Source organism: Sorghum bicolor, chromosome 3 (assembly GCF_000003195.3).
Source record: "Sorghum bicolor cultivar BTx623 chromosome 3, Sorghum_bicolor_NCBIv3, whole genome shotgun sequence".
Taxonomy (NCBI): domain Eukaryota; kingdom Viridiplantae; phylum Streptophyta; class Magnoliopsida; order Poales; family Poaceae; genus Sorghum; species Sorghum bicolor.
Window position 1 is genome coordinate 10,309,903 of NC_012872.2, and position 15,517 is coordinate 10,325,419.

General features: G+C 47.7%; 1 protein-coding gene across 1 annotated transcript; it reads right to left on the reverse strand.

Annotated features, from left to right (window-relative positions):
* Positions 2,766–12,910, reverse strand: LOC8072408 (receptor-like protein kinase ANXUR1). The gene is given in 9 exon segments (XM_002457530.2): positions 2,766–5,575; positions 6,203–6,587; positions 6,873–7,020; positions 7,110–7,353; positions 7,502–7,873; positions 8,499–8,711; positions 10,254–10,628; positions 10,861–11,340; positions 12,401–12,910. Coding segments are annotated over 9 exon segments (4,857 nt in total). The 5' UTR covers positions 12,459–12,910; the 3' UTR covers positions 2,766–2,993.

Genomic DNA, 15,517 nt, shown 5'->3' on the forward strand with positions numbered 1-15,517 from the left:
ATCTCGGCCGCTTGGCCCCCACGTTGAAGTTGGTAACGGGGAACGGACACGAGGCTGCGTGGTGGCCCTCGGCCCAGCAGTTGTAGCACTTCGCCGGCCACTTGCAAGAAGCCCGGAGGTGGCCGGAGCCGAGGCAATTGAAGCAGAGCCCATTCAGTCCGGGTGGCACAGGCTGGGGGGGCTCGACGGCGAACGAGAGCGACCCAAGCGGCGGCTCTTCACTTGGTAGAAACCATCAGCGTCCGGGGAGCCGACGGCGCGTGGCGGGTGCGAGGCAGGGGAGCGGCTATTCACTGGCGACCCCCGCGACGACTCAGGGTGAGTGCGGCGAGCAGCGGCCATGAAGCCCTCAATCCGCCTGCCTGCTCGGCGGTGGCGGTGTCTAGTGCGGCGACGGGCTCGCCGACGCTTGGCCCCGGGGGCAGCCTCCTTGCCCCGCTCGGAGAGGTGGGGCGCGGGAGGCGACGGCGATAGCGGGGCCCCAGGCTCGTTAGCCGCACCATCGTCATCTTCATCCTCCGAGAGCTCGAAGTCGCTGAAGTGGACCCTCTCCCCGCTTCCACGGCCGAGAGCTTCCAGCAGTCCGGCCGGGGAGCCAACCTCCAGCGCCTCCTCAACCTCGTCAGCCCAGCTCCGGCGCGAGCTTGACCCCAGCTCCATGGGAAGCGCCAGATCTGGGCACGGAAGGAGGCGGCGGAGAGGCTCGCGAGGGAAAAAACTTACGGTGTAGGGGGGAGCGGAGCGCGAGCAGGCACTGGATCCGTGCAGCGCGAGGGCGGGGGGGGGGGGGGCTCAGAGGGGCGGCGGCGAGGCCATCAGAGCCGGGGCGCGGCGGGGCGGCGGAGTCGCCTCCGACTCTCCCTGTGTTTCGAAAACCACCGTGTAAATGGAGAAGTAGCTGATTGTTGTGGTAGGATTACTCTTTTTTGTTTCACTCAATGGCTATCTGTTCGTATGTAGGCAACTAATACCTAGACTATTAAGTGAACTATGGGCAAGCGGTGATGCAGTAAACAAAATTGTGCAATATTGGTCAGTTTTATCCTTAAATAGGTAGTTCGGGTGAACAAGGGTTCCCTAGTCTCAATGCATAGTTTCATGGCACAGTTATCAAGAATATAAACTAGGTAACCGAGCCATATGAGTTTTATGGGGATGAAACTCCTCTCCTATCTGATGAAACTCCTTCATTTAATGACTCTGTCAAGTCAGCAATTTTGCTTATGTGGCACTCTATTTAATGTGCACGACCCCCTCATGAAATATGCATTGAGACTAACCTGATGTCAAGTGCATGCAACATGCTACTCTTTTAGGGTGCACACACTCAATGAATTTGCAACATGCTACACTTTTAGGGTTCACACGTTCAATGGATTTGCAACATGCTACCCTTTTAGGGTGCACATATTCAACGGATTTGATTATTATTGGAGGGTGCCTAAAGTTGAGGAGCACACATGTCAACTTCATCAAATTTCCAAAAGCACCAGAACCTCACTAGTGTTTGTTGCATATTTCAAGAAGCATCAGGGCACTCACAATACAGACTTTATCATAGAGTCTAAAGTTATTTATTACCTCGAACAATGTGAACTTGGAGTCTAAATAAGACTTGGAGTCTTACTTTTTCTACCTCTTTCTTCAATAAATATGCTGCCACATCAGCAAAAAAACATAAATAATATGTAATTAAGTGTCTTGGATTCTGTGATAGAGTCTTGCATTGTGTGAGTGCCCTCAGAACCCGGTCCTCAGTACCTAGATGACGTTGAGGACAATTGTATTTACCAAGAAGTCATTAATTATGGAGTATTTTTCTTTGTCTACTCCTATTAAATAGGGTCGCGGATGCATTATATACGAGAAAGTTCTTTAGTTCCCACGGCTAGTGGGCAGCGCCAGCTAGCATTTGGCTGCGTTCATAGAACGTCAATAAATGTGAAAACGTCAATAAATGTGAAAACGCCCCAACAGGCCAGAACGTCATGTAATATAGGTACGGAGGGAGTATATATGATGGACAATCCTACCTTTGAGTTGAAATCCAGAATCACCCAAGTAGAAGTCATTGCAAGGCTTAACAAGGCTAAGCAGAGGGCATTGAAGGTTACGTGGAGGTCATATGAAGCATCATATCACAAACTTTCCATCACTCTTGGGTGTCATATGTTAGAGGAATACTGACAACTACATGGACATAAAAACTTAAGTCGACGCAAATCATCCTCAAGTCTTTCGACAAGCATTTTTTTTCCTCTTTGGGGGCATGTAAGCGGGCTTTTCAGCACTGCTCTATCATATGCATCGACATCACAATTCTAACAATGCAAGGAGTGTCAATGGAGAGAGAGAGAGAGATATTCCCACCTGAACCATTTCATTGTGGCTCCAATGAGCCCTTGAGATATATTTCATCTGCCTCTAAATAACTGTCCTTTTTGGTGTATGTCATAAGTTTGACTTGATTTGTAAAAATATTGTAACATTTGTATCTTCAAATAAAGTTATTAATTAAAAACCTTGATTCAATCTTTCTAATGATACTAATTGTGTACCACATTTAGTCAAAGATATTTCTTAGGAAATACAAACGATAAAGATGGAGTGAGCACGTACAAAGGAGTTTTATAAGGTTTTTTAAATCGGTGTACGTTATATCGTAGATTCAGGGTATGTTTGGTTCAGCTATGAGCTGTGAACTATGAAAAAAATTATTGTAGAAAGCATATAAAATGTTTGGTTGAAACAGCTATGAATCTATCTTTTATCTCTATCTCCCTTGAAGTAGCCGTGAAACGTATCTTTGTTTCTACCTATTTTAAAAAAAAGCTGAAAGCAGGGTCCAAAATTTCATGAGAACTACACTACATTGTAATCTCTCTACCCAAAAAAAACCAAGCATTTACTAAATTAGCGTAACCAATACGGAGCAGATGTGAATTTTTCTAATCAAGCACTATGAGCGCGCATGCATAACCGCCGCCGGCGTGTTACCGGCCAGTTGGGCACACGAGCTGCGAGAAGGCCGCGCTGTTAGCCACCTCGTCGTCGGTCTCCTCCATGATGACGCACGCCTCGTGCGCCCGGGACGTGGACGACGTCCCCAGCGTCGTGACACTTGCCGTGCTCCCGTTGCTGTTGCTCGGCTCGAGCGCGGCGCGGCCCGTGCCGCTGCCGTCGCCGACGGTCCGCCGCCCGCTGCTGCCTCCTTCGAAGGTGTCCTGCAGCTGCAGCGCGAACTCGAGGTTCCACAGGACGTCCCCCATGGACGGCCGCTCGATGCTCATCTCGGCGAGGCACTTCTCGGCCGTGTCGGCGATCTTCTTGAAACACTCCGGCGCGATCTGGTCCTTGATCGCTGGGTCGATGACGTCCATCAGGGTGCCGTTCCGCTGGCAGCTGAGCGCGTAGTCGGCGAGGCTGACCTTCTCCCGTGGCAGCGCCGGGTCGAGCGCCGGCCGCGCGAGCAGCACCTCGAAGAGGACGACGCCGAAGGAGTAGACGTCGGACTTGTCCGTGAGCTGCTGCCGCCGGAAGTACTCCGGGTCGAGGTACCCGAAGCTGCCCTTGACCATGGTGCTGACGTGTGTCTGGTTCATGGTGGTCGGGCCGGACTTGGAGAGGCCGAAGTCGGAGACCTTGGCGACCCAGTCCCCGTCGACGAGGATGTTGGTGGTCTTGACGTCGCGGTGGATGATGGTGTACTTGGCGCCCGTGTGGAGGTAGTGCAATCCCCGCGCGGCGCCGATGCAGATGTCGAGGCGCTTCCGCCACGACAGCGGCGGCTTGCCGCCCATGTAGAGGTGCTCCCGCAGCGTGCCGTGCTCCATGTAGTCGTACACGAGGATCATCTCGCCGGCGTCCTCGCAGAAGCCGATGAGGGAGACGAGGTGCCGGTGCCGCAGCTTGGACAGCATCTCCACCTCCGTCTGGAACTCGTGCACGCCCTGCTCCGACGACGGGTTGGACCGCTTGATGGCCACCTTGGTGTCGCCATCCACGACGCCCCGGTACACCTTGCCGAACCCGCCGACGCCGATCACCAGCGACTCGCTGAAGTTCTTGGTGGCCACCTTGATGTCGGCGAACGAGAAGTGCCGGCACATGCCCGCGAGGTTCGCCGGGAGGTGGCCCGACGACTTGTTGCTGGTGTAGGAGTGGTAGAGCGGCAGCCACCCGGAGGCGTGCGAGCCGCCGGCGCTGGCTGCTGCCTCCCTCTTCTTCTTCTCATGGTACCACACGACGCAGATGGCGGCGACGATCCCGAGCGCGGCCGCGCCGCCCGCCGTGCCGCCCATCACCCTCGCCATGTGGGGATGCGGCTTGGACTTGTGCGCCGCGTGGTCTCCGGCGCCCATCTCCGCCTTGGCGAGCAACCTGGACGGCTCGGGGTCTGGCGCGGCGAGGTTGCCGGCGGTGTCGTTGAGCTTGAAGATCTCGAGGCCGTTGAGGATGGCGTCGTAGAACTGCGGGCGGAGCGCCACGGACGGGTGCAGCGCCACCCACATGGACTGGCCGTCGGGCTCCTGGGAGACGTACGCCGCGTAGTCCTTGTACAAGGGCACGCCCTTCTCCGACGTCATGCCGATCACGTCGGCGTCGGACTGCGCCGTCTTGTTGTTGACGTAGATGTCGAACGCCCGCTGGTTGGCACGGCTGAGCAGCAGCTCGCAGAAGTGGAGGCGCGCGACGTAGGTGAAGTTGCCGTCCACCGGCATGGTCCAGGTGAGGTTGTAGTTCTGGTTGAGGCGAGGGTCGGAGCCCATGGAGCGGGTGCCCAGGTACACCTCCGGCGGCGCGGCGTACTCGGCGGTCTCGCTGGGGTACTTGATCTGGAAATGCGGGCCGGCCCTGTAGGTGACGCCCTGCGTGGGGCCGTACACGTAGGGCGTGTCGTCGTACCAGTTCCGGGTGAGGCCGGAGTCGTTGGACGGCGGGATGTAGGAGCCGCCGACGTTGAACCGGTACATGGTCTCGAGCGTGGAGCTGGCGATGTCCACGGTCTGGTCCGCGAAGCCGACCATGATGGCCGGGTCGACGAAGATGTCGGGCATGGAGATCACCTCGATGCCGTTGACGAAGGCGTAGGTCTCGTTGCCCATGGGCGTCGGGGTGAAGGTGAGGGTGAGGAAACCCGCGGGGGTAGGCGGGAGGGAGAACTCCCGGATGACGTACGCCTGGGTCAGCGCCTTGGTGTAGGTGTAGACGCTGAAGTTGCGGAGCAGGGTGATGCCGGTGGACGTGGACACGGAGAAGTGGAAGCCTTTGGCGGCGATGCCGTTGTACGAGGACGGGTAGAAGTGGAGGCGCACCCAGTGCCGGTCGTGCGGTTTCACCGAGAAGTTGTACACGGCCTCCGTGGTGAACACCCGAGCCGTCATGTAGGGGATGGTGGACGGCAGACCATTGTCCACCTTGTCGGCCGCCATCAACAGCGACGACTTGCCGGAGTCGGTCAGCCACGTGTTGTCGTTCGTGTCGGCCACCCACTTCCGCCCGTCCGCGTCCAGGCCGTCCGTCGTCGACCCACAGTTGAGCAGCACCTTATCCGCCGGAGAGTACACCTTGGACTCTGCGGTGGCAGCAACGCCGGCGACGAGTAGCAGCACCAGCAATGGGCGCCGAGCTCTGCCAGCCATGCGCCGAGAGAGATTGGCAGTCCGACAGCTACAGGCAGTCCGGCGGCCAATGGAGACGGAAGAGAAGATGCATGGGTGACGAATAGCGATTGGTGAGTGAAAGAAAGGGGAAGAGAGAGAAGGGTCAGAGTGAGAGGGTGTTTGACCGCGGGAGAACGGGGTTGAAGGCACGCGTGTACGGCGGGCCTCGGAGCGTACTCCGGGAAGCAAGGCAAGGCAGTAGGGGCATGCAATGCAGCTGAGAAACCCTACAAACATGTCCACCCACACAGCGCGCGTTTGGCTGCATGTACGGGGCTCTCCCAGCATCTGTCTGCGTAAAATTCTGGAGCTATGAACTGAGGACAGCAACAACTTCGAACAAAATCATTTCTTCCATACAAAGCCAGAGAACGTCCTTGTGGGTTGTAATAATCTAGTAGTCTTTTGAGACGGCGCAGAAAAATGGAATTTACAGGTACCTCTTCCTTCCCAATGGCTGGCCAGGCCAATTGCACCACCAGCCTTTGAATGCGTGACTACGTACAGGCTCTACAGAAACAGAGCGGCAAGGCAACCACCCCAGATCAGTCATCGACCTTCATGGAGATCTTCTGAGAAAACCGCAGTTCTTGGAATGGTTTCGGTCTCAAAGGGGCTGAGGCCTGAGAAGGGGCCCGAAGAGAACATGGACGAGGTACCATCAGATTCATAGGTCGTCGAGGATTGCCGGATGTTGGGGCGAGCAGGCGGTGTTGGCATAGATTCCTGGAACTCCACAGAGCGTTGTACCATCTTGAGTGACTGCACCACCTCGCCCATTGTTGGTCTTTGGTTTGCCTCTGGTGAAACACAGGCTGCTGCGATTGTGCACACCCGCACAAAATCATCTTTCGGGTACTGGCCACCAAGCCTGGGGTCAGCTAGTTCTTCTAATCTATCTTGATCTCGGAGAATTGGCCGTGCCTGCAGTCAACCGAGTAAGAATCCTTTCAGTGTGACAAATAATCATATGTATGAACAATTTGAGATTTAAATTCCAGTTGTCAGCTGCCTACACTTACATAAAAACGACCTATGCACACACAATCCGCTGATTGTCTAATAGTCATCACGTTAAAAATATTCTAATTCAGTGCACACACAATCCCGCTGGCTGTCTAATAGTCATCACGTTAAAAATATTCTAATTCAGCTGTAAAATCGCACAAGAACTGAAGATAGTACTCCTATAAAAGGAAGAAGTATTACCCAAGTCACTAGGTTTTCCTGCCCAGAGGGCTGTGACATATCCACAGGCCTCCTCCCAGTTAGTAGTTCAAGTAGAACAACGCCATAGCTATATACATCACTTTTTACAAGCAAGTGTCCTGTCATAGCATACTCCGGTGCAACATACCTGCAAACAGGCCAAGAATAAGGTAAATTCAGAAAAGAAATAGCTGGGCCATGGGCCCATGGCTAAATGCAAAAGAACATTTAGATTACCCGAAAGTTCCCATAACACGAGTAGAAAGATAATTCGTCCGACCTTCTGGCGCCTGTTTTGCCAAACCAAAATCGGACACTTTAGCATGGAAATCATTCTCAAGCAATATATTAGATGCTTTGAAATCCCTGTGGATTACGCAAGGCTGTGAATCCTCATGGAGGTATGCTAATCCCCTGGCAGCATCAAGTGCTATCCTCATCCTGGTGTCCCAATCCAAGGGGCAGCTAGCACCTAGTGCACCTGATAAAATGCAGTATATGGTCAGAATTATGTTTCTTATATCTGGAAGTTACATGGTCCAAAACAAACTGAAATAGTAGGTTCAGATGCAAATAAAATGGGGCCTATGCAGAGAGGATTTGGTAAGAGAAGATGCAATAGATCATACCATGAAGCCAAGCCTCTAGGCTTCCATTGGGAACAAGCTCATAACAAAGAAGGTTCTGTGATGACTCACGGCTACTATAGTAACCAATCAGTTTCACAAGATTCCGGTGATGCAACCTGCTCAGCATTTCCACTTCAACTAAAAACTCCTTATCTCCTTGGTGCCCTCCACTAGTAAGCTTCTTTATAGCAACAGCAGTGCCATCACTCAGTATCCCCTTGTAGACACGACCAAAACCACCTTCTCCAAGCACACTTGAAGGCTCAAAGTTATTTGTTGCCACTTTCAGTTCTTCATATGAAAGGAACCTTGTGCTGGTGGGGCGAGGAAGGGACTCCACTGCAGAAACTGCATCTGGCGTCCTTTGCTTGGCTGTATAAAGAATTATGAGATTAAACACGTGATAAAAGTATTTAAAAAGAATACCAGGAAAGAAGCTAAAGAGTGGTTTTTGTTTCAGGTTGACTATAAACTTGGATACATCCATCTCCACTAATGTCAGTGCTAGGGTGAAGAGGCTGGGATCTTCAATAAATGCTCATGACATTGCTTTTAATCTTTGAAGGACTGCAGTCAGAAATGCATCATTATGAATGCTCAGTGCAAGTATATTCAAGATGGACTTCTCTTATCATGACATGACAATCATATGAATGCTTAGTGCAAATTCTTTAATTTACTGGATCACATCAATAAAGTATAGCACACATTACAAAAGCCCATGAATGCCTTAGTGCAAAGCATAATCACAGTTTACCTGATGTTATATGGTTTGGAGTTTGCACAGTTACATGCAGTGCTTTAATGAGAATAGGAGTTACATAGTTTACAATAGTTATTTATCTTGTAAGGACTTGTCAAACATTCTGCAAATGTTGCATTTAACATGTTTTTCCTTTAAAAATGACATCATCCAATCACCATCACATAATGAACACAACAAGTGTGTATTGTTCCAAGAAAATAGCACATATTTAGTAGATAGTAGGACACATACGGGTTTCAACACGAGGCACTCTCTTTTTTCCTTTCCTAAATGTGCAGAAGCATATTATTAAAACAATCAGCAAGACTCCAATTAGAGAACCAACGCATATGATAACCACAGTAATCAGGCTTGGATGTCCATTGTTGCTGGGACCCTCACTTGGTCTTGGTAAGTTGGATACTGTAGATGGAGAGGCCCTAGGCGCTATTGTGAATTCTGGAGCTGCCAATGATACAGATAGCAATATTAAGAACAGTGACATTTAAAAAAAAATCAAGATCACATGACACATAAAAGAAAGGCCACTTATATTTATATGAGATGGTTTCGCAAAACTACAGCCACCTGCATCTAACTATCAAGGAACTACAGCTTCTGATATCAATTTCACAAGCGTAAAAGTATTTGCGGCATTAGTTTCACAAACCTGCAACATTTTGCATGGACCCACACGTCAGCCACACAAAGTCTACATGTGGCCAGGCCTACCCACAACACTGATGGGCTGGTGACTGACATGTGGGTCCATATAAAATTATAAAATTTTGTAGGCCTGTGAAAGTGGTGGTGCAAGCAGTTGTAGTTCTAAGAAAATGATCCCAGAGATTGGCATTCCTAACTTTGACCCTCACGCTTTTCATAATATGCAAGAATCATCAATCCATCATGTCTTTGAGCTTCAACTTTGTATCATAACATCACAGCAGCACATCTAATGTTCATCGAAGAAAGCTAACATACTGTGATAAAATTTAAATTGAACATGCATGCCTCTAAACTTTTTGATGGGCAAACAAAAGAAAAACTTTCCCTACAACATATACCAGGGTCATGAATACTCTAAAGTTTGAAGGCATTAAGAAATATATTGAAGCAAATTGGCTAAATTATCATGTGCAAGGGGGAATATGTATATAAGCAGGAAAACGGCGAACTAAGAACAGAAGTACAAAATGTAATTTTAGAAAGAAATAAGAGAATAATGAATATCATTGTTCCATACTGTTCTGCCTTAATTACCATTTTTAACTCTTCATATGAAAGGTTTTTTCTATATGAAAGGGTTTGGTAGGACAAGGGATCTGTATGGGGCGTGTTTGGTATCCCAGATGCCGCCAGCCTTGTATGCCTTCGTACGTGCTTTCCTGGAACTCAAGCTAGGCCTGGTTGTGCACGTGCAAAAGGACACTCGGACCCTGGCTCCCAAGGAACGCAGCTGAGGTCCGTTCCTGTGCAGCCTGGCTGGCACAAGACAGCAGCATGCATGTGCATGTGTGTTTGGGTCATGGTTTGCTTGTAGTCCAGCTAACCAAACAAACTCCCTACCCAGCCTAGTCACATACATGCAGTGAACCAAACAACAAGCACCTGAATGCACTTAGACCTGTCCCAATCTAGCCTGGCTAGTGGACGCGACCCAGGCTCTCCAGAGAAGTGAACCAATCACGCCCATGATGGATGGGAGAATCCCCCCCGTTGAATGCTCAAAAAAAAAAAAACCAAATGGTGTCTCTTCCTTTCTCTTTTGAACTTTTGGAGCAATTTGATATATGAAAACTGAAGGTCCAAATTTCCATAACACGGTTGTGCGTCACACTACATATACACCTCACATATCATACACTGCAGAAATTCTTCAATCTCACATTAAGTAAAAGTGTAAAACAATAAGAACAAAAACAAAGGGGCTTTTCTCTTCCTGGACAGTAACAAAACTACCCTCATTGTGACAAACAGAACAAGTACAAGATCGAAAGCTGTTACCTGGGGCTGGAGCCAATGGCCTGAACCAAGTTAAATTAAGAAGATTGTAGTCCCCGACCAACACAGGATCAATCTGAACTGTATGCAGAGTAAGTGAATAATTCATTGCCTTGACTTGATCAGCAGCAAAGCTAATTCCGGTATGGGGAGCTATATCCATTGTGATATTTAGCCCAGAAGCTCCAACAACATAAAAATTTACAATCTCAAATTGATTAACACGCAAGTTGAGCTGAGAAGAAAGTTCTTGAAGAAATTCGTTGCTCCAGTTTGAAGTCAAGGAAACATTACGAAGGAAGAGCTCAATTCTCACTGGATAAACACAATGGCAGTCCCGGGTCCCTCGTTTCTGTACCATGTTTGGTGCACAACAACCTAGCAAACAAACAGAAATCACAATATGGTTAACGGCATATCTACAACATAGAAAAGATACAGTAAATGATATCCGTCACATAACAAATGGAACAAATAGATCAGAATGAAATGTACAAATGATGCTCTTATAGAATAGACAAATGACAAACCCCTCAACATATGCAATTTTAAGCTGTGTGAGAGCTCATTTACAATTAGAATATTTCACGGCTCTGGCAAATAGACTTACCATTGTGAGGAGATACTGGAGGCTGCACCAATCCAGAAGGAGCTGCGCTAGAATTTGAAGCTGCATCCGGAGGGTCAGCATCTACGTGAGCAGGAGCAGCTGTTGCTAAGTGTCTGGTATGCTGCACTGGAGTATGTGATAGATCTGAGGAATAAATGGCCAGATCTAAAGCACCAGGCATGGAACTATAGATAGGCGCTGATATAGGGGGATGTACAGATGACATGGCAACAGCTGATGAATATAGCTTCTTTTGTCTTTGGATGCCATCCTCTGGTTGTGCAGAAACACTTGCAAGGACTTCAGCTTGGGATGCCAAAGAACGAAATGGTCTCCAACCTTGGAATGGAGGCATGGCAGGGGCGACTACTTCTAGAGCTGACGTTTGAACAATCAAATTGATCCCAATGAGAAATTCCAGGGTCAATACAGCACCCAAGACATTGAACACAAAATTTCTCAATGTATATTCGCGAATCCCTGAAAAATAGTTGTACATCAACCAGTCAGAATCTTTTTTTAAGTGAGTATGTACATTAATCAGTAGATAGTGCAGACAACAGATGCTGGGGGCCCATGGCTCATTGGCTCCCTAGAAACAACATACAAGTGTTATGAAGTCCTAAGGTGGTGCGAAAAAGGCCATATCTTCCCTTTACATATGCTCTTAAAAGATGCATTGTAGGTAGAGAAAGAACTGTCCATATGCACATAAATATATATGTGTTCCATCTAAATTACAAAATACTTCCGCTCCCTTGTGCAAAACGTTATTAACTGACACATTAGTATTTGATCTTCTCAACAATTTAAATCTATTTTATGATACATGTTCAGCAAATTAGATCTTCTTTGTCATGGTTTGCCATTATTAATTTAAACATGACAGCTATGCCATTTTGCGATTCATTATCCAAGGTATTATTATTTTGCCTCATTCAGATTTGTCCACTCTCGCACTCGCACCCATCAATTTTAGAATGAGTCCAGTTAAACAGTATATTTGATGAATAAAATATAAGCATCAGAGTCAGACAACAAAGCTTTTTTTTCCCCGCAAACAAGGAGGCCCCAAAGATTACAAATATGAAACTGCCTATTGTCTGCTCCAGTGTCCATTACATCCTTACTGTTATGCACAAGCCGCTCAATCTCTACCATATTGTCCATGGCAGCTGGCGCCTGGCAGACTACTTGTAAACTCGTATCCGCCACTCCCACTACCCCAAAGGCCCAAACAAACTCGAATTTGCAGCGAATTTGCAGGCGAGAACCAAGTGTGCGCCCGCCCAAATGTCGGTAACGAGCTCCCGATGGTATAGGTACAGTAAGATCCTGGAACAAATTCCATGGCAGCTATTGTTAGACGCCCAGCGCGCCCAAACCCTGCCGTAGAGCCGTCATTCCCCTGCCGGTAAAACCTCGAATCGAGAAGCGCAATCGTGGCACGGGCCCAGACTACTCGAGTCGAGTCCATCGCACAAACCTGGCATCAAGCACGGAGACCAGTGCACTCAGATCAGGGTCAGGGGGGGCTCACCTCGACCTCGACCTCGACCTCGACCGGAGCGGCAGCCCTCTCGCCCCAGCCGCGCCATCCCCTGCCGACAAAGACGCGCGGCACACAGACACAGCTGCCGCCGCCGCCGCTGGTGCTGCTGCTGCTACCGGCGCCGGAGCGGCGGGGGCAGGCGCGCTCGTCGCGGCGCTGGCGAGGCGGGGCCCATGCGCGCGGGAAGAGGGGATGGGGGGGTAGGGTTTGGGGACGGCGACGGCGACTGCGACTGCGACTGCGAGAGCTGCGGCGGCGGCGTGCGGGGTGGAATGGACGGGTAGATGGATTTGGCTTTCCTTTTTCCTCTCCTCTCCCCTGCCTGCTTCCGCGGCGCGGCCTCGGCTAGACCTCTCTCGGCAGCTGCCGGTGGTGGACTGGTGGTGGCTTTGATTTGCTTTTTGCGCCTGCGCTGCTGCTGCTTTTTCCCTCCTGCGACTTTTTCTCCCCCTCCCCTCGCCGCTGGGGGACTCTTCTTGAAACCTGAATTGCAAGAATCGGCGTGTCCAGTGTGGTGGTTTTACTCGGGGCTGACTGACGTGAGAGGGAGGTCAACAAAAGTCCCCGTCCCCAAACTACTGCTGTAATCACCTGTAAAAACGTCGTCCTCAGATGCCAGTGCCAGTGTAAAAAGCTGGATATATACAAAATTATTCAGTTCCGTGTGTCGCATTTCGTTCCACATGCACGCACACCGGCCAAAATCACCCAAATGATAATAAAAATATCCTAGTTAGGCTTCATGTGGAAGGGAACAAAAGATAGGTCACGCACCAAGAGTAGACCGGACTAAAACCAGCCCTAGTACCTTGAGGACAAACTAATCTATGAATCCTAGGAGTAGTTTAACCCAGCAGCAGAGGACGAGGCCCAGTACACGCACAGCACAGTCGTCGCGTCGGGGAGTCACTAAACGGTGGAGCCTGGCTGCTAGTAGCTAGCTTAGCGCCGCGTATCAAATTCCGGGGAGACGTCGACCTCTCGCTGTGCGTGTGCGCAGGGTCTTCACCTTGCCGACTTCCCGTGCTAGTAGCGTCGTTCCAGATCGACAACGACGCTTTACCTCTTCTTTAATCAACGACCACAGCCGGGCCATGCGATGGATCATTGAAAAAGCAGGTTGTTCGTTGTTCCCGATCCCTACTTGGACCATGCGATGCATGAGATCGACGAGCGCCATTACATTTAGCGTATATATACTGGCAAAAATACACGTGCGTTGCAACAGGAGGAAAAAAAACTATCAAATCTATATTTATATCTATATTATCTAATTATATATAATCTATATCTAATAATAAATAGGAAAAAAATTTATGCTCTTTTTTTCGTCTATCCATTTTTGTTTGTCTTCCTCTAACTACCGAACGATGATAGTTTCTTTTATCTAGACTTATATATATAACCTGTGCTCATACAACTTAGAATAACTTGTGTCTAAACCAATATGGAGTAGGAGTCTTAATATAAATAGATTCCTCACATCCTATTCTAAAAAGAACTCTTAATAGTTAAATAGAAAAGGATAAGAATTGCGTTTTTTATTTTGCTCCGCTTTCTTTATTTAGTTAGATGTCAATCGGAGGCAAAAAAAATCAAAGTCCTAATCTATAGTTCCTTCTTCTTCTTATATCTATACCTAATAATAAAGAAGCAAAATTTCAAGTTTTTTTCGTCCATCTTTTTTTAGCCCGTCTCTCTTTAGCTACCGGATAATGAAGAGTTTCTTCTATCTACTTATATATATAGCCCATACTTCGACAAGTTAGAATAGCTTTTGTCTAGTATGATATAGAGTTCAATTCCAAAACATATTGGATCAGGAACTGAACTCTAGATTCATAATCTATTCCTCTTAATAATAGAAAGCCAAATTTTGTGGCACCTAATTCTCTTCGAGTTCACCATGATTGCCTGAGTTTAGATTGGATCTTTTTTTTCGTCTTTATTTTTTTTTGCCAATCACCAGTGTTCTGTCTGAGTTCAGCATGATTACCTTAGTTTGGATTGGATCTTTAATTTTTTCGTCTTTACTTTATTTTTTCTCTCCGGCTCATAGGTGTTGCGCACCTTGGGTCTAAAAGAATCGCTCCCCCTCCCCGGATGGTGTTCGTGACTTTTTTTTCTTTGAAGTAACTATATCTTTTCTTATAAGAATAAAGATAATTTTGGTCGAGCTCTGTTTTGGATTTTAGTTGAGTCTAACTATTCGCTTGCTTTGGTTTAAAATTGGTTTAAACTCGTGTTAGGCTTCCGAGTTAGATTCGGCCCATAACTTTCTTTTTTTCCCGCTATGGGACCAGAAGTTCTTGTGCCATAAACAAAAAATAAGTTAAAAATAATAAGAAACCAGATCCGAAAAAGAGAAACATAGTCCTATATATTAGATTGGATCTTTTTTTCGTCTTTACTTTTTTTCGCCGATCACCAGTGTTTTGTCTGAGTTCAGCGTGATTATCTTAGTTTGGATTGGATCTTTATTTTTTCGTCTTTACTTTATTTTTTCTCTCCGGCTCATAGGTGTTGCGTACCTTGGGTCTAAAAGAATCACTCCCCCTCCTTCGGTGGTGTTCGTGACTTTTTTTCTTTAAAGTAACTATATTTTTCTTATAAGAATAAAGATAATTTTGGTCGAGCTCTGTTTTAGATTTTAGTTGAGTCTAACGATTCGCTTGTTTTGGTTTAAAATTGGTTTAAACTCGTGTCAGGCTTCCGAGTTAGATTCGGCCCATAATTTTCTTTTTTTTTTTTCCACTATGGGACCAGAAGTTCTTGTGCCATAAACAAAAAATAAGTTAAAAATAATAAGAAACCAGATCCGAAAAAGAGAAACATAGTCCTATATATTAGATTGGATCTTTTTTTCGTCTTTATTTTTTTTGCCAATCACCAGTGTTTTGTCTGAGTTCAGCATGATTACCTTAGTTTGGATTAGATCTTTATTTTTGTTTTCGTTTTTACTTTATTTTTTCTCTCCGGCTCATAGGTGTTGCGTACTTGGGTATAAAAGAATCGCTCCCCCTCCCCCGGTGGTGTTTGTGACTTTTTTTTTCTTTGAAGTAACTATATTTTTTTTATAAGAATAAAGATAATTTTGGTCGAGCT